General features: G+C 31.1%; 1 protein-coding gene across 2 annotated transcripts in view; it reads right to left on the bottom strand.

Moving 5' to 3' along the window:
* The window catches only part of Cph (BCL11 transcription factor chronophage), a 118,192-nt gene that overhangs the window by 5,320 nt on the left and 89,743 nt on the right, over window positions 1-23,129 (bottom strand). For both annotated transcript variants that reach the window (XM_085948976.1, XM_085948977.1), the window contains 3 exons: window positions 22,507-22,659; window positions 21,558-21,758; window positions 19,435-19,620 (listed from right to left, as the gene is read on the bottom strand). In XM_085948976.1, the coding sequence (XP_085805102.1) occupies window positions 19,435-19,620; window positions 21,558-21,758; window positions 22,507-22,659 (540 nt within the window). The remainder of the gene's footprint in view (window positions 1-19,434; window positions 19,621-21,557; window positions 21,759-22,506; window positions 22,660-23,129) is intronic.

Raw genomic sequence — 23,129 nt, 5'->3', positions numbered from 1 at the left:
TAAATTCAACAAAATTAGTGCTCTGTGTAAATTAGCGATATTATAACTATATAATAGTATTAGAATTGATAAGGTACTATTTAATTATGTAATACGTATATACAGTGGCGGCTCGACGACTTTCTAGGTGGTGGGGTTTAGTCATTAATTATCAAATATAGGTACAACTGGTACAGGTATGTACCTACCTACACTCTCATATTATTATAGGCACATTATGTACGAAGTTACTTAAAATAATATGATTTTATTAATGAGGAAATAGATTTACCATCATCAGTTTTGAACAACAACATACAACGGGCGTTTTTACTCACCTATGGGGTCATTCTATTCGGTCTCTAGTATTCGTATAACAACGCTAATGCTTTCACATACTTTGTAGAAAGCGATAGTACCGCAGCAACGGGATGGGACTGAATGACCCCGATCAGCAAAACATAGACGCCATAGCTTTCTTTTGTACATAGGTGTCACCGCGAAATAGGGCGTATTTAATTTTTAATAAGTTATTTTAATACCGCGTAATCATTATGACGTTATTACATAATATACAATTATTGCTTTATTTATTTGTATAATAATAATAAATATCTCTCTAAAATTGCGACAGGTTTAGATAGATGAAATAAGTTAAATAATTCATTTAAATAAGTAGGTATATTATGACAATGATAAAAATATCGGATGTTTTTTACGCATTCTCCACATGATAACGATGTGGGGATGGTCCCTATGAACCCTTAAGGTAGAGCTGCCCCTGCGTATTTATTTTGATTATATTATATACATAACTTGAAACAACGCTAAAATATTCTTATTAAAATATATATTATATTAATGTTTGAGTATGTATGATTTTTAAAATATCAATATAATATAATTAGTAGCCAAAACATATTTTACAATAATGTAAGGAAGAATGTTAATATTTTGTTCAGATGCTAACTGCATAATAACGTATTCTATTATTGTTAATATAAATCTGCAAGTGGTTTTTATGACGCAAAGCGAAAAAGCGACCAAAATAATAACTGAGAAATGAATTTTTCGCAGTGACTTCGCGATGCTGAACTGTGTCATATCCTGCCGGGCAAAAAAAAACCTTGACGACAGAAACAGTTGGCAACTCGATGGGAGGCACAGCTCCGGCTACAGATCTTCAAACAGGAAGAGCTGGAGACATCCGCCGCTGGACAGGGACGGATTTAGGTGCGAACAAAAGAATTATAATAACGGCAGGTGACAAAAAGGGGGGACTCGGTACGCCTCGCTGAACAGCATCCAGGGAGGATTGCTTATCTCGAGGCGAGCTTGGAATTGTTTTATTAGTTGTTTTGAAGGTATTGTCATTTTACTTAATGACATATTTTAATATAAGTACAACAGTGTATTAGTACCATTATATACCTATATATATACAATTTAAACTTCAATTCTATCACAGGTAGTTGAATAATATAATATTCAGAATATATCCGCTCAAACAAAATCATAACACTAACGTGGACACGTTCTGTAGAATAGGTCAAGGACAAAACTCTTAAAAGATCTTGCTTATTAAAATATATGCAGACTTTATTAATTAACATATTACCATAATAGTGTATTTTTGCAGTACCTAAACATTAGGCGATATAGCTGTAGATGAATTTGCAGAATAGGACAATAATGATATATATTAATTAATAATTAAAATTTTCAAATTGACAATTATTACAATAAAGGTAATTTAACCAATTTTATATATATTTATGTGGTTACTGTGGACATTAAATACGTTGATACATTGATCGTCGATTCTGTCTAATATTTTCTACCTCTGGTTACTACTGGATGACTAGATTTGTTCAACAATAAACGCTTCTGAAATTTATGTGTCCAGCCTATTCCCATTTAAAGTTTTTTTTTATTAAAGTTTGTTACATCGCATACCGTCGAATCATAAATGAAATAAATAATATGTACCAACATAATAGTAGGCAATTATATTAGGTACCTACTAACGATCACTCGCGCTATGCCCGCGTTAAATATAGAAATAAAACGTAGACAGATATACCTACATATTAATTAATTTCTCCATCTCTTATTATTTTACAAATAATTTTTTGATCAATTAAAAATTACAATGAAAATATAAAATTTACCATTTTTTTAAATCAACCATTTTTTCTTTCTTTTTCGTCTTATTTTTTTAATGCCTACCTATTTCTTTGAATATTTGGTCAATGCGTTTAGACACGTACGTTAGTAGGTATCGCACTCAACTAAGCGCTCGATTATTTCACTATATTAATTCCATCAATGCTGTTCCTATAAATGCGCACATCACCTCACCGTTCCATCGCTACTACTACCTCATTGCTTACTCGTAATAAATTATTGCAAGAGCGTTATTTTATTATTTTACTTCGAATATTTTTAAACTATCGAAATTAAACTATACTAAATGAATTAGAAATAGTGTATTCTATTAGCTGTGAAAATTTCATCAATATTGGTTAAGTAGTTTTTGAGTTATAACGGAACAAACTGAAACAGACAAAAATTTGAAAAAAAAAATTTTTTTTTAAATTAATTTTTTAATTAATTTAATTAATTAATTAAATTAATTTAATTTAATTAATTAATTTAATTTAAATATTTAAGCGCTGATAAAAATAATTATCTAAAAAACACAGTCAATTACCTACTTTAATTGTATTTATTCGTAGATAAAGTAAGCTATCCACTAACATCTTTTGTTATACAGTTGAACAATAGTAGAAACTCGCTGTCCACAGACTAATTTAATAAATATGATACACAGAATTGGCAAAGTATAAAGTTGTCTCCCCTAGCAAAGTATAGTTTCCACTTTCCCACTACCCCCCGAAGCCTTTCGTAGCATCGTATAGGGTGGCTTTCGTACGTTTGTAGAATAGCAAAGCATTCTAAAGTTGAAATCGCCATCATATTAAAATTGAGGATTGAAATCAGAGTAGGCATTTCATCTATATGTTTTACAAAAATATCTTTTAAAATATTATATTATTTTTAATTCGAATCGATTGGATTGTATTTTTTTATATTATTAAACTTAAAATTTAGTATAAGACGTTTAGAGTATTAATTAAACAGCGAAATGGTCAATAAAAAATAAATAATTAAAAAAATATTGTAATTGGAATAAAAAAAATGAGGACGCCATCTATGAATTCAATTTATTATTTAGAAATGTAATTATCTTCGTTTAAATTACAAAAAATATATATTACGAATGAAATGCATATCTACTTAATATATTAAATTTTAATAGTAAATTAAAAGAAACATTACTTATATCTGGTGTATATTTTTTCTATATAATAAAAATAATTAAATATTTAAAAAATGAAAATACGTGATACAAAAAAAATAAGTTAGTAAGTACCTACTTTTGATTTAAATTTATAGAGATGATATTCATTTTGACAGAATTAGAAAACGGATTTAAGAAGACATAATATAATGAGTATTGAGTACCTACAGTGTCAGTATTATGTACGTGAATGCCCGGGCCTCTAACAGATTTATTAAGCAGTAATTTTGAAATACAATAATAGTTATATCACTAGGGTTTTATATGCTTTGGATGGCTTTTTACACTGATCTTTGTGAAAATGCGTATCTGTAAGATCTTGGTATTTTCTGAATAAGCGACCATCTCATCTATTTTATGGAGAATAATCACTGGATAGCAAGGTATTACTGATATACCAAAAATGGCATAGGATATAGGTAATTACTGTGAACAATGGAGAGTTTGTAAGCAAACCAAATATTTATGTTTGCATAATATATAAAACTGCTAGATTCCTTTTTTTAAATATTTAAAATTTATTCACCCCATCGTGTCGTTTTATTTTTCCAATAATTCAAGGCACATTGGTTTTATTTTAGTATTTTTATGTTAAAAAGTGACTCCACCTAATTATGTAAATATCCGTGGCAAATATTGGCTCCCTTGCTTCCCTCATGTGACGTTTTTACGATTTTTACGGTCACACCCCACAGTTTAAAGAAAATGCCCCACACATATTAAAGGTTGCCATCAGTACATCATTGATATAATAATATAATTTATTTTTAAACATATTATTGACAGTTTCTTCGAAGTGCAGAAGGCACTCGCTTCATTAGAAAGTTTCAAAACCTTACACAAACACATAATTTACTCTGACATTTTTAAGTGTAATTTTCCAAGGATGGTTCTAAGCCTGACTACAAACCATGAAACACATACGTGCAAAAGTCAATCTGTTAACCCAAATTATGTAAATAAAGTACAACTAGCTTAGTAAAATTAATAATAATATTGGTTTAATTTCTATTGCAGTCTTAACGTATCTTAAAGCTATACCTCAGTTGAGACACGGTCTAAAAAGATCGTGGCTAGGCGATGCGCGGATTGTGCAAATGACGCGTGACGAACGAAATATAATTTGTAAAATAAATCCAATATGCGTCCATTTAATGTTCTGTTTATTGTTCTATTAGTAACAATAATAATATATTAATTGACATGATTTCTTTTTCAAGTAAATGGGTAACGTTTTTTAGTCATCTTTACACGATTTAAGAATTAATACCCCCGTCGCCATCACGGAATAAATTGACGTGTTCGCAGCTTGACGTTCGCTCTTCAATTGCCAGCGAGTCTAAAATTTCGTCGCACCTATAGTCGAAAATTATTTGCCGTTTCACTGAAGTACCGTATTAACGAATAATGTGTATAAAAGTGTTACTTCTTATTGAAAAGCAGCCAATTTAAAAAATTCACATCTTACTGAAATATTAATATTCTATTTGTAACAATAAATACTATACACTGTCTGTAGAGAGTATGATAGAATGTTTTCCTCCAGAACGCAGGATATCGGCTTTAAATCCCTATGTCAACTAATACACTGTTTTTTTTTAATCAAATAATAATAATTTATATGAATGTATTAGGAACGCACGATCACTCGTCATAATAACATAGTGAACAGTAAATGTTTTAAGATTGTGACTGTAAAATTATTGGATCATTTGACATATAAAATAATATGAACAGAGAAGTTAGTTAACCAGTGTTCATTCTTAGGTGTTTTTTCGATTAAAAAAATACATTTTTAAATTAAGTCTATTGACAGGAAAGAGCGGCAGTGGCATTGAATATAGATTTCATCCCTCGCGGCGATTTACTCCGGGACGTCTTGCGCCCCCTGTCGTAGGCCGTAGCGGCCGACCACCCTCTACGGCCGAAGAAAATCACTTTAAACTAATATTGCGACACTTGTCAACATGTGTTGTTAAAATCCATTATCGCCCCGGAGGAGAAAAATATAAAAAAGATGTAACCGATGGACATGGGAAACACACTGGGACATTTATTTTTTGTAGCTATTTTTATTGCAAGGCGTGAAATATTCAAACCGCGTGTCTTTTATACGGTTGTTTTTACAGTTGAATATTCTAATCTTTTATAAGTCATGCAGAAGTATAAAAAGCATCTGAGGAAAAGAAAGAAGAGCATGTTCATTTGGTTGGGTGACCAGGGAAATTGTCAAGAATTTTAGGATGTCTACATTAGACTGAAGAAGGCATCGCAAATATAGAGTGCATTCTCCGAAAACAAGCTAGAATCAGATGTGACCACCGAAAAGGCGTTATTATTTATCATATTTTGAATATATATCTTTATTTTTGTATGCACAGTCTTCTAAAAATTACTCAATTTCGAGAAGGCAGGTGCTATATTCTATTATTCACCGCCACTAGCTTATACGTTCCGAAATACACCGACAATACGTCAATATATCTACAGTACAGAGTCACAGACTCAAATTTTAAAATTGAAAATATGTAGATACAAGTATCTAATTATTTTGTTATTTTGTTATTTTTTAGTTTTAATTAGTATTTATTCAATGTTGAATATTAACATATAACATTTACAAATAAAATATCCGTCATTAATAAAACATAACGTGTAAAAGTGTCAGAGAAAGACCTATTAGAAGAATCATTCATCTTTCATTTATTGATAGCTGATCGAACCACTGAGTTATCGATATGTGTTTTCAAATAATTTCTACCATTCATAGAAAAAAGAACAATGCAGTTAAGAATACAGGAATTAAAAAGTTTAGTTTATGTCAATTAAACGTTTTAATTTTAGTTTAAGATTGACATTTACTATAAAAATGTAATAGGTAGCTGTATCAAATCTACCCCAAAGCATACTAAAAATCACGCATCCAACGGCCAAAAGCTTTTACGTTATCACAAAGCGAACTTTTTAAAAGCGGAGTCTTCGCAGATTACGAGGATGGCATAAAAAATAGCCACCCCATTTGACCCGAGCGAAGGGGTTGCGCGGACAATGGACAGGGTCCGGTGCACCCCACAGCTGCCCTCTAAGGGTTAACGCTAGACTTGTGACAATTATCGGACAATTGTCGACATTATCCCACACGGATGAGTATTCGAGAGCGCATTGTTGAGATACTGTATGAGAGGATTAGACTATTTTTAATCTGACTATAATGGAGTTTTTTTAAGTTTATAAAAAAAAACAAATTACATACTGTAGGCGGACATAATCTGGATGCAACGTTTTGCAGAACGACAAGAAATCATAGTTATTTTTAATATTAAGTTAAGAGCGTACATAAGTGAAACGGTAAATAGTTTTCAACAGCATGTGGAACGATATTTCGCAGTCGTCGCCAATCGAAAACTGACAGCGAGGTGTGAGCACGTCAATTTGTTTTGTGATGGCATCGGAGAAATATATTCTTAAATCGTGTAAAGATGACTAAAAAACGTTCCGCATGTAATTGAAAAAGAAAACATGACAATGAATATACTATAATTATTACGAATATTATAATAAACATAACATTAAAAAGATGCATGTTGAATTTTTATGACATAACTTTATAGATATAGTTATTCAAAAAAATCCTAATGAGACTTGAAACTGGGCTCATCATAGTCCAATTTGAAATTAAACTTAGCCGATTAAGCTATCTGAAATGATAAAGATTCGTGACGTTATTTAAACAAAATTTAGTAAGTATACCATGATTTAAAGTTACAAAAGAAGCTTTAGGCAAGCTTTTGTCAGCAAGCTTAGGAATCGCATAGGTAAATCTCACCGCATGGATTGCGAAGGATGTGGGCTCAACAAATATTTGAAACCACATTTCCCTCATATTTTTATGTGAGGTTATTCCAAATTATTTAGAATAATTTGTAGCAGTTTAAAAATATTAGTGTAGCAGCTTAAGCAGCACGATGAGACGGCGGTTTTATGCTTCTAGTATTTGGTGTGAATATATGTATCTCACATGCGTTTTAAAGCACTCAGTATCACCGAGTTGATAGAGTAAAGATTTGTATACAATATATTAATGGCGTGCGGTGCATAAATGCGTTAGATGCGCCGCATGCCTTAATTATTCAAAGATATTCCTAATGCTAGTATAAGTATCTATCCATAAAACTAATAAATAAATTCAATGAATACTAAGTGCCCGATACTGCTCCTTATGAGAGGATATAATATAGTGTGGTGTGGGAATTTGCTATTGGGTGATATCTTTTAAATTGTTCTTTATTATTAAAAAAAAACCGTCGTCAATGCATAATTCGATTAGAAACTAATGGCAGTAACACTACGTATATTAATATGTTTTGAAAATCTGTCAAATTCGAAATTGGAACATCCGGCTTGTCAAAAAAATATTTTTAAGTATCTAAAAATTTCCGTTTATGGAAATTTGGCTTAAAAGAGCATGCTCGATCTCAAAAAACACATAACGATATTGATAATTCGTACTCGATAAATTGTATCAGTAAAATATTGAATATAACAAAAACTACAAATCCTGTCTTATAACTATCATTGCACTTTTTTCGATTAACTAACTATCCCTTTAACAGGTAGGTACAATTCGTTACTGTCATATAATAAATGACAAAAATATCTATATATTTATATGAATATTTTGCTACTGCTGTAATGGTTATAACAATTATTAATACATTATAATTTTTGAACAATTAAAAATATGATATATGTGTTATGTTATGAATAACGCAATATCATTAAATACGATGTAATGTCCGCTTTTGTGTCTATTATTAATGTGGTATATTTTTTTTTGTGAACAAATTCAATAAACTTAACCCTTATTAGATAGAACCTTTCAAAAGGTCATGCGGGCTAGATATTGTAAATTTTATTGTCATTTAAACAATATTATAAATCACGAGTTTTATAAAATATTACATTTAAAATATTTGATACGATATATGGAAATGGGTAGTGTAATAAATACACAATAATAATATTTAATCCTAAACGAATGAAAGAGGACGATTTATTATTACATTATTTTCTAAAATGACGATAACAATGATTAGAATGTGATTGGTGTTATTATAAATTACTAGTTTACATAGTTGAATGTAAAATGAGATGATGATGCACTGTATATAAATAGATAAGTAATTAATTATCGCTTCATTACTTTACTACACTATCCCAGACTTTCATTCAAAATGAGCTTTCATACAAAAATAATATTTAAAATTAACCGAACATAACTGTGTTTATTATAAAATTAGAAGTGCTGTAACTATAGAATACCTCTTGGACCAACATTTGAATTTACTCTCAATTTTAAAACAATGAAGTTTACAATATTATTCTAATATAATTTAGATGATTCCTATAATGAAAAAAAGACAGAGCAATATAATGACATACGTATACATAGTTTCATGTTTAACTCCCAAATACTTAACTCTAAAATTATTAATTGTCGACCTTTACTTTTATACTTATCAAAGCATAATATAGTGACTATTACAGAAGTTGAGGTGAATAGAAATGCTTAGTTTAAAATTTCTAAAAAAAATCAAAATCATTTAGTCAAAAAATATCCATCACAGTAGGTGCCTACTTGGGGCACAGAATAAGTTTATAGTGTTAAAAAATCGATTATGTTTTTGCGAAACAGTTTAAATTGAAGTGGTTCTCGACACAGTATAGAAACGCTTTATAATTTGCATACGCACTGGTAATCCCGTAAGGGTTGATGTAATTTTCAAGTTGTGCGCAGTCCAACCATCCCGCACAATCACAGTATAACGATAACATCTGTCATTTTTTTACAAGGAAAAAGTGGTTAAAGCTTTATTATATAATGCAAAAAAATGCGTAATAATTCATTCCATCTCGTAGAAATGCTTTAATCCTAAGTAGATGATATTATGTAGTCATTTTTTCAAGGTTTTTGTTGCATTTATCAGTGAGAGTAATGAAGAAAAGAATGTATGCATCTAACAATTTTGCATACAATTTGAGACTGAAAATGAAACGAGAGGGCAATCTAAATCTTATTAATGGCGTCATTGTCTAACAATAGCTATCACTGTTCTTTATCTGTATGTATAAAAATATCTATATGTTTGAGACCATATTATTCTAAAAATGTATTATCTTGGGTAAGTCTTTAATTTCGGACATTATTTAAGCGTTTTGGTCAATATCAATTCCTTTAATGCATAGCACACTAACTAGTTTTAACGATGTTTGCTGGGGAGAATCTGCACGCTAATTAAGTTATCAACTGCATATAATAATTATAGCGTAATAGATAGTGCTCAGGAGTTAAAATTTTATTAAATTAATTTAATTAATCAAGTTTTTAGTCATTTAAAAAAAGTTACGTACTTGTCGCTAAACAGAAAAAAATAAACCACTAATAATATGTCATCATCGATATTAATTGTTTTTAATTACAGGACGTGATTCTAAGAAAGATATAGGTACATTGATATTGTTACTAGGTACGTTTGTGGTTGGAATTTATGGTTTTTATTTTATTTTTTATCACTAAAATCAGTCAGTGCCTTGGGGCTCCACATTCCTTAATTCGTAAGAATCCCAGTGGTTCCATTTCAAGGACTTTTTTAATCTGTATGTTTTTGAGGCTGTTTCAAGTTATGTGTTTACAATATAAATAATATATGTAATACTGAATACACAATATAATACGAAAATTCATCAATAACGGTGGCGAGGGGTGGAGGTAGGCTGTTAAGATCTGAAATAAATAGTATAATAATTAAACTTTGTCAGTCATATTTGTTTTCATTGAAGTGATAAAAGGTACAAATTGCTGATGTTTGTGAGTTTTTTTTTAAAATTACGTATGACAAACAAAGTTTAGTGTGCACTGTTTATGTTGGATCTTAACAGCCTACTTCCACCCTTCACAACGGATCAATGATACCTTTATTAATAATATATTTTTAAGAATATATTTTATAAATCTTGACAAGGTTCTTTAGTTCTCGTGTTTTAAAAGGGGTTCACAATAAATCAGAAAAAACCGTCCCGCTATACTAAAATCCCCTTTGTCATCCTTCTTATAATATGATAATCACAATAATTACCTGGGGCATATTCATGTCTTTTTATAATATCGCGGTTGTTTTATTATCATAACAGAAGATTAAATCTTTGACCCGTGCTAGCCACGTGGTAAAAATTGAAACGAGAGATATCGCTTTAATAATAGAGAAAAACTCACCCCTTTTCTAAATAAATCCATCCTGTTATGAATAATATGTTTGACTTACGATAAGTATAAGAAACAAAAGTATACCTTTGTCTAAATCTGTTCAACGTATATTATTTATAATAAGACGTAAATACGTGTGTCATTAATAAGACCCGCTATGGTCGAGAGGTAACGTGTCAACTGGAAAAGGCAGATGTTGTTTAAATATGTGTCTTGATCCAGAGCATGGTTCTAATACGCTAAGAAAGCAGCTAAAATCCATTACATAACATTACAAAACTTTTCGCAAAGTAACCCAGATAAAAAAAAACATTGACGGAATTTAAATATACAAAAGTGAAGTTGAAAAAAGTTACTTAGATTAAGACAGATAATTAACTTAAGTGATACGTAATTTAGCAGTACATCCATTTATCGCAAACAATCATTTTTAGCACTCCTAGATTTTTTTTATACCCAAATAAAAATATTATGAATTCTTGCAATGATTATTTCCGACCATATCCGATCCTAATAGGATCATATGGGCCTCCACAGGGTAGAGGTTTGTATTAACAGATTTTGTTTTTTTACGAGAAATGGATGTCAGCCACTTGCTCAACCTATTAGGTCAATATCCTGACTCACACACAAATTGAAAAACAATATGTGTACTTGCCAGACCCAGGATTCTAACCTGACGGCGTGATAGTCAAATGCTTAAGCCGCGCGGCCACCGTGGGTATAGATGATTATAGCTTAACGTTAAAACAGATCACTAAACCGTTTATAGCGGTCTTTTTTGAATAGGTGATATCTTACAGAAATTTTATAAAGTTACCAATAATTTGTAAAACATATAAATCGCTACAGTTACAGTGGAAACTATAACTGTAGCGTTTGTTAATTACCCATAACACTGCAAAACGAACCACACGAGTCACGTGTGTTTATTTGAACTTGCCCTTTTTGTGACTAAAAGTTGTCATACATTCACAATATAATTTGGATTGGAAATTTCTAATTTTTATACAGTTTATGGATTTGAGCCCGGAAATCACAGATATGCTATCTCTACTGCTCCAATCCGGAAACGATGTTCTTTATTTGAATATATTTTGCAGTTTATTTATTTCATTTCTATATTATCACACTATGGAATATATGACTAATTTTCTTCTAAATAATATGACATAATATTATTATGAAAATTCTGTACATCATGACAATTTAATTTTAGACGTCTGCTCATCTCAATGGGGGTATTTTTTCAGATTAGCTACCTGAATCACAATGCATAGAGCTGGTTAATGCTGATTAAATATTCAGTTCTTTCTTTTGTTTGACAACATTGGGAGACATCTGTTGGTAATTTAATTTATCATTCATGGCACGTGAACCATTATAATTTTTTTCTTGCTTAGTTGTTATTATTTTTTGTAATCGAGATGATTCATACTCGAAAATAGTTTGTTAAGATTATTAATATTATAATGTAAGTATAAGGTTCTCTTACAATGTTCATACCACCCATTCATAACGGTAGTTAAAAAAAAAACAAAAATTAAATAATGATTGATCTACTGTGATGATCACATTCGTTTATAATAGTGCATTATACAAAATATGCAATGTAAAATGTTAGATTAATTATTATTAAAAATACGTAATTTTGAAAAGTCTAAAGAACAATATATCTACACAATTAAGATGTACTAGAGCTAAGATCTTTCACTGACTGAAGGAGTACTCTTATTCTTTGAGCTATCGATTTCTTTATGATTCATACGACTTTTCACTAATTTCTGGGTAATTTGAATTCCGCCAAATGAAAGGTGATCATAAATATAATTAATCAATATAAATCATATTACTAATTTATTTATGTTCTCTTTAAGGCTATACCTCAGTTGAGGCATGGTCTAAAATGATCGTGACTAGGCGATGCGCGGATTGCGGGTCGCGGGTGCAAATGACGCGAGCCAAACGAAATATAATTTGTCATAAAAATTCAACATGCGTCCTTTTTATGTTATGTTTATTATTATATTCGAAATAATAATAGTATATTCATTGACATGTTTTCTTTTTCAAGTACATGCGGAACGTTTTTAAGTCATATTTACGCGATTTAAGAATATATTTATCCGACTCCATTACAAAAGAAATTGACGTGCGAACAGGTCGACTAAATCTCTCCGAATGGCAACGCGCCTCAACGCGGCCGAAATTTCGTTCCACATAGTGTTGAAAATTATTTGCCGTTTCACTTATGTATGCTCTTAACACAATTTTACTATTGACGTGGTTATATTTGATATTGAAAATAATATATAGTATTGAAAACTTCAGATATAAAAAAAATCTTTCACTAAATTAAAATAGGTAGTCTGGTTTGAAATAATATTCCTATATTAATAGGTACACTGAGATAATATATTATAAAATTTCGGTACTGTTTGGTTATTAGGAATATAGCGGAAAACATATTTTGAAAATACCCGATATACTGGATTATTTGTTAATATCTTTAATATATAATACATATTTGTAATAATCCAGTATATCGGGTATTTTAAAAATGTGTTTTCCGCTGTATTCCTCATAACAGAACAGTACCAAAATTTCTTTTAAAAACAAAGTTAATACAATCGAACAAACCTTGATAGTATTATTTCAAAAAAGGAACGGCAGGAAAACAATAGGTACGTTTATTTTCCCGCTAGAGGGCTGCGTTGCTACCTGGTGCACACGTGGCCGAACTTTTATATTAAATAAGTTGTTAAAGGTGTAGCTACTACGTACCTCAGTGAGGAGTAAAAAACCTCACAGAGTCTTTTTTACCTCTGGGAGGGGTCACAATAAAACTGGCGGTGCTAAAAAGTGATGGACTCTCCAAGGAGAAGGGAGACGGGGGAGATTTAGCCCCCGGCAGGTAACGGGGAAAGACGTTGGAAATTTGATAGAGGTATTTTTTTGTGTTTTTGAATCGATATGAATAATCACTGTTGTTTTTTTAATAATCTAAAATATGCTACCAAACATATAAAATATGTTTTAAAAATTGTAAATTTCAACATAATATAATATTATGTAATATTTTTGCCAAATAATCATATATATCGCCAATCTTGCAGAGTGTATTGCAAAAAATTTTCTTGCAAGGTGAAAAAACTTAACAGGTGATTTATTTTGGATTGTGACAGTTTAGTTTGGTGGAAACCCTTCTTCTGAGAAATGGAACTTCATATGGTTTCCCTATAATGAACGCTTAAGTGCGATTTTTCTCAATGAACACACAATGAACGTCTTTCTAACTCTTTAGTTAATATAAAACAATAGAAATCCGGAAGATATTATCCCAACTTCATTTTCATGCAGTTCATTTTTGGAGCTAGGTAATATTTTTTTAATTTCGCATAGGTTTGATGCGTTTATAGATTTGATATTTATTTAAGAAAGATTTTGACTTTTCGCATGCGTTAATTGGTCGGCAAACGTGGCAGCTTAAGGTACATGGCACTGACAGGCTTGGAGACCCCCTCCCCTTAAAGTATTTTTAAATTAATAATTAGGTTATGTATCGTTATATACCTATGCTACTCTTCGCAAATATGAGCGATACCATTAGCGATAGTGATATATTATGATAGAGATATAAATATATAGATAATGATAGAGATATATATTTAAACCTCCCTGAAATAGACAATCAATCACATAACATCGCAAACAACAATATGCTCACTCCAACTTTTTAGTAATATCAAATACTAATCATTTTTGTCCAATTATAATATGGCAAACAATCGATTCGTTCGACACAAAAACAGGATTTTTAGAGTGGTGACCTCACACAAAAGGAATCGGTTCAACACAACTTTTATATCGTTTTAATTAGAACGTAACCGTAAGCAATTCATAAAATTGCACAAACGACACAAAAAATATGTATGTACAATAATGCACCCTCTTATCCACCCCTACTAATTCAGTGTCATTCTCATTCACGGTCAGCGAGAGGTGTAATTAGTTCTAGTTTATCCCGCCCACTCCAATCGCGACGGTCAAAAGATTGGCCATATGGGCAGGCAGTTGGAATGGCACGCGATACGAGCTCGGATGGAGGTTTTTATTTAAAACTCCGTTATGACGGTTTCCATTCATTTTTAACATGAAGCTGTGAAAGGATTGACGGACAATGAAACATGCTTTTATACAGCGTGTTTAAAAAGTACCAAATTTTTTGAAATATTAAATATCTTTCATACGCTTTATGAATTGCATATTGCTAGGTATTTAATTTTTTTAAAGTAAATTTATTGATGAGTTTATCAAATTAAATGTAAATCTTGCAACTTGGTAAAACAGGAAAATACGTCTCTTACCATCTACCAGTGGCGTGCGGTTTATAGATGATGTGGATGCGGTGCATCCCTAAAATATTCCATATTCACATACGATAAAAATAACAATAGTTTAGTAAAAACCGTGGAAATAAGTTGATTATTATCCTACTATCAAATATTATAAATTGCTTTTACTTATGATATTTACATGTTTTATGTCAACTTGGCATATACATTTTCCTATAAAGTATACAGATTATTCAGGTTTAGCTTGCAAAAATACCCTAACTTTATTATCGACTTTCAGAAGGCACGCGGGTCCTCGATTGGTAAACAATAAAATCAGCATTATAAAAATATGACAACACTGCTTCCCGTGAGAAATCGGAAACTATTTACGTGCAGATAGCTGACGCGGTGTGCAATACGCTTTACATATTACAAGGCCTTGCCTAGATGGTGCGATTTGACTCTCGCGTAAAAACTCGCGCGCATTATAGGTACATCTGACCTCATTGAGCCGTATACATGTAATCATCACGTATCACTTCTCGCGCGCAGTCGCGGTACATGTGACCTCATTGAGCCGTCCATATGCGCTCGCCACGTATCGCGGCGAGACATGCGTCACCTGCACAAGCTCTAAAGTTGAAGTGAAATATAAAATGAAATGATCAAATGTAGACATAGCTTGTGAGATATCGAAATGGTGATCAATTAAATTTATACTATCAATATAGTTTACCAGCTGTGAAAGTTTTATGAATATTGCTTTAGTAATTTTTTTTATAGGCAACTTTAAAAAACAACAATTTAAACCCAAAACTATAATTTGAGTCTAGTTGGAATGGAAATCGGCGAAACACTAATTACAAAGCAAATATTTGGAAATCAGGGTCAGATTCTTCAAAATTATTATAAGTACGTAGGTATAGATGCAATACAATAAAAATACTTAATTTATTATATATTATATTTAAATTGATAATCTTCAAACTTTTTTTTATGCCTTTAAATAATCCCCCAAGGAAAACAGTTGCCACGTGTCACATTTTAAAAGACACTCAAAGTGTAGGTAAAAAAATATCCAGACGTATTAGATTAGATGATCATAACAACATTATATAATACAATTATTCAAAATGCAGTTTCATTCGGGTCGCATTGTTGGGCTGACGTTGTACGAACAAAAAAAAGACAAAAAGAAGGGTTCGCGTTTTGTGCGATCCCGCGAGATAAAGGTGGGGTCATCCATTTGTATGGAGACTTATGCAAATCTGGAGCGTGCTGCGGCGCAAAGTTAGACCATGTCGCCGTATTGTTAGCATGTCAAAAATGTCAAACGTGTGATGACCCTACAATGAAAGGTGGAGAGCTATCTGTGTGTTGTGATTATTGTATTTTGCACTGTATTTAGTTGGCAGTAGCATAATATTTCAGGTAGAAATAATAACCTATTAATAAATTGATTAATTATTGTGTATTGTAGTGTGAAAATTTGATTCACAGAGAGTCGTATCGCCCGTGAAATAATTGTATATATAACATGTTTGAATTGATAAGTGCGTAAAGTTGATACAGCCAGTATTTTTTATAATTACCATGTTTCTATTAGCTTGTATTCTTGTTCGTCCGGTACAGATTTTTTCTTGTGCAGTACAAATGTTTTCTTGTTTGTCCAAGATTTTTAAATAACTTACCGACAAGCTAGACATTTGAAACTTGTAGAATATATTATCAGAACACGAACACAATGCATTTTTTTAATGCTTTTGGATGGCCAAAGCAATGCTTTAAGCAGAATTGAATTCATTTTCAGTTAATTCTGTTTTGTGTTTCGGAAAAAAATTGTTAAAAGTAATATTTACTACTCACTATATTATTGGTTGCTGTGGGTCCTAGCAACTAAATTATTAATATATACGTGCGTTACTATGGAAATCAATATAATATGTCAAAATGACATTTCTGTATTCTATATTCTATAAGTACAATAAGTTTTATTAATACATATAATTGTCAAGTTTATATGATTCAACAGAAAATTTAAAAACGTGGTATATGAAAAGTTCTTTTTATCTTGTAACTTTTTACATAAGTAACAGAGTAATTTGTAGCTATGTGCTTTTGGCGTTAAAATGGACGATCGAAAAATAGAGCAGTGTATTGTTTATTAACACTGCCTTATACTTGGAGTATACCACAGAACAGATAATAAATAGAATACCGATAGGCTATATTCAATACGCCGCATGTTGATGCAGGATTTTTGAATGTGTGAGTGTCCTACGAAAATGAAGCACGCATTGCAATATTGTGTGTTATACACCAACATTAAAAGAGCGTAAATGCATAAACTGAGACCAGTTTTCAGTATTCGACGAACAACGTATTCTTGACACGTGTGTAAGTTTAACCCGGATTCTTCCTTACTCGAGTCGGTTACCTGCTATCGCCTTACCCGTTAGGTATTTGAGTTTCCATTATTTCTGAGTTACCTGGAGTATACACACTGGAAAGTGGCCACTATGGATTTGAAAAGGTGGAGAGTGTTATTAGGTTAGGTTGTCGCACTCCTGTTGATGATGTATGTTAATATGTATTTTGGGCAGCATTCAATGGATTAAGTTTTATTCGAATTCCAAGATTATTTTATCTGCCTCTTTCTAAATTCATCTATTATAAATTATAAAATAAAATTTGTTCTTATACATTACTATTGGTGAAATTATTATTGTAATGTTTGTGATGGCAGTAAGAAGGTGATGTGCATTTTTTCCATACTTTTTACGTCAAATTCAACGACTATGTTTAAATACGTTGTTTTGATTTAAATAGATATAGATTTATATATGAAAGTGAAGATAAAAAATCTTATTAAATCTAATGATTAAATTAACTACATGTCAATTCGTAGATCCATTTATCGCCAGCTTCATACTTATATACTTAGTAAGAACTTACTGAAATTAAAAACAAAACACTTTCAAGAACTAACATAGTGGAATAAAATCTCATTAAGGTGGGATGTGCGCCGCGTAGGTCAAAATAGAGATTTTATGCTATTTTCAAAGCATGATCCTGGACATTCCTTAAACGTTGTAGATAATCTATTTATATAATTTTGAAGCCTTATTATCCTATATATTTATTTCAAATATTTGATGACTCCATAAAGTATTTTTATTACATAAAATAGTATTCTTTTAAACCTTTCGCTCTAATGTTTTAGAATATAGTCATATTTCGGTACATCCGTGTGCAGTGGTGTTAATATTTTTTAGATTTATTAATTTTTAAACGCATTAACAAAACCATTAGTAAAATTAATGTTAACATTATATAGTAACATATTTACGATAAAAAATAATATTTTATAATCTTTGCGATCCCAAATTTGACAAGAATTAGGCATTTTATTATTCAAAAAATGGGCAAGATTTACACATTTGAAGATAATTCTAAAGATACTGATTATAAGCTATGTTTTTGACAATTAAAATGTGATAAACATTCTACGAATAATGTTTGCTTTATAATTATTATTGATCTACATCGTTTAAGGAATGTCCAGGATCATGCTTTGAAAATAGCATAAAACTCCATTTTGACCTTTTAACTAAAATTCAACGATTTTTTAAAGACACGAGAATAACAATAATGAATTATAATATCTTTAAATCAAGATATAGATAATAATAATTATGGTGCATTTTTAATAAGAACAGGTAATACCTATATATTATATTTTATGAAAAGAATATTTAAAGAAATATAGTTTGATATCAGTATTAATTATTCCTTAGGATTTATATGGCTAAATTTATCAAGGCAAATAATAATTCTTTTAGCCATCTATGTTAGAAGAAAAAAATAAGCGACGTTATCTAGAGAGAGCAAAAACAAAAGAGCCAGCGACACGATACGGGCGTCGAAAATTCGACGCCGAAATACTGTGGAGTCGAGAATCGTTCGACGCTCGGCCTGCCCGCTTTCAATAGCAAAGTGACAAACATGGGCTGTGAGTGACACGACAATAAGATAATGTACAGAAAATATTCCGGGAAAAGGGTTCAAAATTAGACGTCACTTGTCACTACAAATAATACGTATTATATCATGCCTGCCTACATATGGCTGCGAAAAAATGTCATGTTTTGTAACGACTTTATACATAGAAAAAGGGGTAGCTTTTACTTTTACTGCGATATTTTTAAAATATCGTATTAATAAAGTATGTATTCATGAGTATTATTTATATATTTGCAGTAAGTGTATATTTTGGAAATTTTATTGATAAATTAACATTGCATTAGGACTACAAGCCAATTTGGATCTTAGTTACATTCTGAAAATGTATATTTTATCCCCACATACTCTTATGAGTTGGAATTATTCAATCGATTAAAATGCTGATTGCGAAAATACTGTTTGATGAAGTGTTGGCGAACAAGTTATGATCAACAAAGTAGTTTCAAATGTTTGATTTAGGTACTCACCACTATGCATGGTATTCGATTCAGCATCAGCCATTTCGGTTCTTGATTTCTTTTGACCGTCCTCAGGCGAGGAGCTGGTATCCATAGGGTGCTCCTGCTTGATCTTAGGTTTGATATCTTCTTCTAATGAACTCGACGCGATCGGTGAACTGGATGCGCGTCTTTTTGGGGTGTTGGAATCGCCATCTGTCAAAAGGATATTTTACAATATGAAGCAAATATTCAACATACATTGTGTTACCTTCGTTTATAAATTTTGATCGGTTAATCAAAGCAGAGCCGGTGTGAATTTATTTAAAATTGGCAAGTTTTTAGCCATTCAGTGAAAAGAAATAACATAAATGTCTTTGATTTCAGATACACAGAAAAGAGGACATCTGTCCTTCATCTTTGCGAACACGAACAATCATTACATTGATTAAAATATAATTTCCATATGAGAATGTGTAATCTCGAATCTATTTTATAAAGTAAATAATAACAAGATAAACAGAAATTTTTATATACAACGTTTTTAAATTTTCTATTGAATTATTGCTCAATATGTTCAAACTTGTACTTGATATGAAGTGAATAAAAAAAACAAACATATATAGAATACTCAAATGGTATGTTGATTTCCATAGTAATGCACGTATATATTAATAATTTAGTTGCTAGGACCACCCAATTAGCAACCAATAATAGTGTTTTACTTTTTACGGATTTCTTCCGAAATAACTTTTCATACAAAACAGAATTAACTGAAAATGAATTCAATTCTACTTAAAGATGGCTAAAAGTATTAAAATAATGCATTGACATCGTGTTCTGATGATATTCTAAAAGTTTCAAATATCTAGCTAGTCGGAAAGTTAGTTGGAAATCGATTGCAAGATTTGTACTGGATAAACAACCACTGGACAAATAAGAATACGAGGTAATAAAAACGTTGTAAAAACCAATAGTACGATAACCGTGTAAATTATATAGTCACCATATAAATAATGTGCTTGCTCGAGTGTGTAATTAATTGTACCGAAATAAATATGTTTGTTTTAAAATAAAGTGCCAGTTATCAATTTCTTACCTATCGATTCAAGACTGTCCAGTTTCCTACCATATAATGCACCAGTATCATAATAGGTATTGCTATTACTCTGAGGTATCACTAAATTTTATCATATATAATTTTGAGTATTGAGAATCGATGTTTCCACCTATTCATAGGGAGACGCGTTGGTCATTAGTGATAAATATGATCATAAAACGGTGTTTCACGTGAATGTTTCTCAATATTAATACATGCATCTATGTGGTAACAAATTCACGGATTCGGTCGTCATAGTCGACGCCCTTTGTAAGATGTTAAGAAGAAGTGGTGCTGGAGTAAAGGGAATAGTGTGACCTTGAGTTTGTGCTATGGTCTGAGGCTGGAGCGTGACCGGGTGAACTATTTAACTAAGTAAAGTTCATTCAGAGGTTTCGACTCGTCACTCAATATTAACATATTTATCAAATAGCAGTAGCAAATAACTGTCTACCATAAAGTATACAAAGAAAAAACTAGAGTCAACAAAAATATGTAAATTAGTCATTCTGGTCAACAAATGATACTGCGAAAACAAAGTAAATTTTTGCGATATTATTTGAACAAGTGTCTCTCTAAATGCCTGGACAGTTTCAAAAATAATATTCATATAATGGAATTTGAAGAAGCCATTTATGGATATTGTATCATTTCCGCCTCTTGTAATATAACACATAATTTATTTATATAAATGAATTATTAATTATTCCTGCATTCTAATTTAAAAGCATATTTTTGGATGACTTTGGTGGCATTACTACGTGAGACTATGGTACGTTTTACGATTGTCTTATACGAGTTACATTTTCTGGCTGTTAACAGTGGTTGTACATTAAGTTACTACATTATACATTTTGCAATCGTGTACTGATATACTAATAATATGGTAACAATTGGTAACTACAGTTTTTGCTGCTCTTATCATTGCAGATTTTAGAGTAAGCGTTTAGCTTACGAATCGAAGTTATGTATACAAATACTAAAATTTTGTACAATCAGTAAAGTTATAAAATGTTAACTAATAGAATTTATTAGGAAATATTTTTAGTCTTACCATCATGTAGCCGTTTCGGCGTACTGGACGCGGCTCCATCTTCAAGCAGGTGATGAGTAGCGGATAAGTTTGGGCTAGAGGGCGGAGGAGTATGCACGCGACCTTTTCTGGCGCCCATGGGCGCCGAGATTGAAGGACGACGAGCGTTTGCGACTCCTAGTGGGCGACCGCCTTCGTCTGAATCTCTGTCCGTCGGGGGTCCTATATAACAATTTTTTTATTATTATTATCTGATATGACCCACTGAGGAAGGTAGCAAAATTATGGAGTAATTTTTTCAAATAGGTTTTTATGTATTTTATTGTATTGCTTTGATTAATCATGTAAAATATTGGGATAGTGTTGATATGTACATGAAAACTATATTTAATAATATGTCACAATACTCACGGAAAATAATCATAATAGATAGTTGATAATATTACGAGACTACGATATAAGTATCTTTTTTAAAAAGTATTTTTTAATTTTAATTTATATGTACATCTACAGCATGGAGTTAGTTTAATGGATAATAGTGTCTAGTCATTCCTAACCTAACCTAACTCATTGAGTCATTGTTGTGGATCAACCTGAATTTAAAATAAAATGTGGCTTCAGCCAGATGTGGAGATTGAACCCATATGATTTTAGGGACTGGAAATCGAGCACTACCACACCGCATGAATTGATGACAAAAAATGTTAGAATTATAGTTTATGATTGATTTAAGTAATATATACGTACATTTTAAATTAATTGTAATTTGACTAACTACATTTTGGAAATAGTGTAAACAATTTAGTGTTAGATACACTGAGTAATAATTATTATGCTACAATTTAACCAAGAAAAAAGAAACAAATTAATAATAGTTAATATAGGTAGATAGATAATTGATTGACGATTATTATCTGAAAGGTATACGTCAACATAATATATTTTTAGTATCAGACGAAGAAAGTCTTACCTTGAGGAAAACATTGTGAGAAATTTTCTTTGTTGCAAGCCAGCACTTTGTGCTGAATAAATCGAACGATGTCAGCTAGCGCGAAGGACTTCTGACAGCCTCCACACGTGAGGATGTCCTGGGCGGAATCTCCTTCGGCACTGTCAGCGTCCGCTGGAAGAAAGAGAGAAGACACAAATTAAATAATTTACAAAATTTATCTAATTATATAAAGGTACATAAAATATAACTAAACGACATTTGCCTAATAGAATAGGTAGCAAGTTTGTTGTAATAACTGGTATTTATTTAGTATTTAAAAAAAAGTTAAAATATTTTTTATACATCTGTTAATTCAATGTGTATGCATATTTACATTAAAACAATAACTTTTGACTCAGATTTACAGTTATGATCATTGTATTCCTCCAGTGGCAGGTTTTGGATCGTGGGTAACTGTGGCACTAACTAATTTGAAGATCCCCACGATAAAAATAAATAAAAATATAAATATCCTTCCAAAAAACTTCCAACGAACGTAAGTGGTACCTATTGAAATATCAATGTATCTCTTTTCAAAAATCACGTTAAATTTAATTTAATTATGTCACAAGGATCAAAAATACAGCAATAGTTATGTTTTC

The sequence above is a fragment of the Rhyacophila brunnea genome, unplaced genomic scaffold, assembly GCF_057557595.1.
Source record: "Rhyacophila brunnea isolate RB1 unplaced genomic scaffold, BYU_Rbru_1.0 scaffold_21, whole genome shotgun sequence".
In the NCBI taxonomy this organism is placed as follows: Eukaryota; Metazoa; Arthropoda; class Insecta; order Trichoptera; family Rhyacophilidae; genus Rhyacophila; species Rhyacophila brunnea.
The sequence above is the reverse complement of the archived record's forward strand: the minus strand, read 5'-3'. Positions and strand labels throughout refer to the sequence as shown.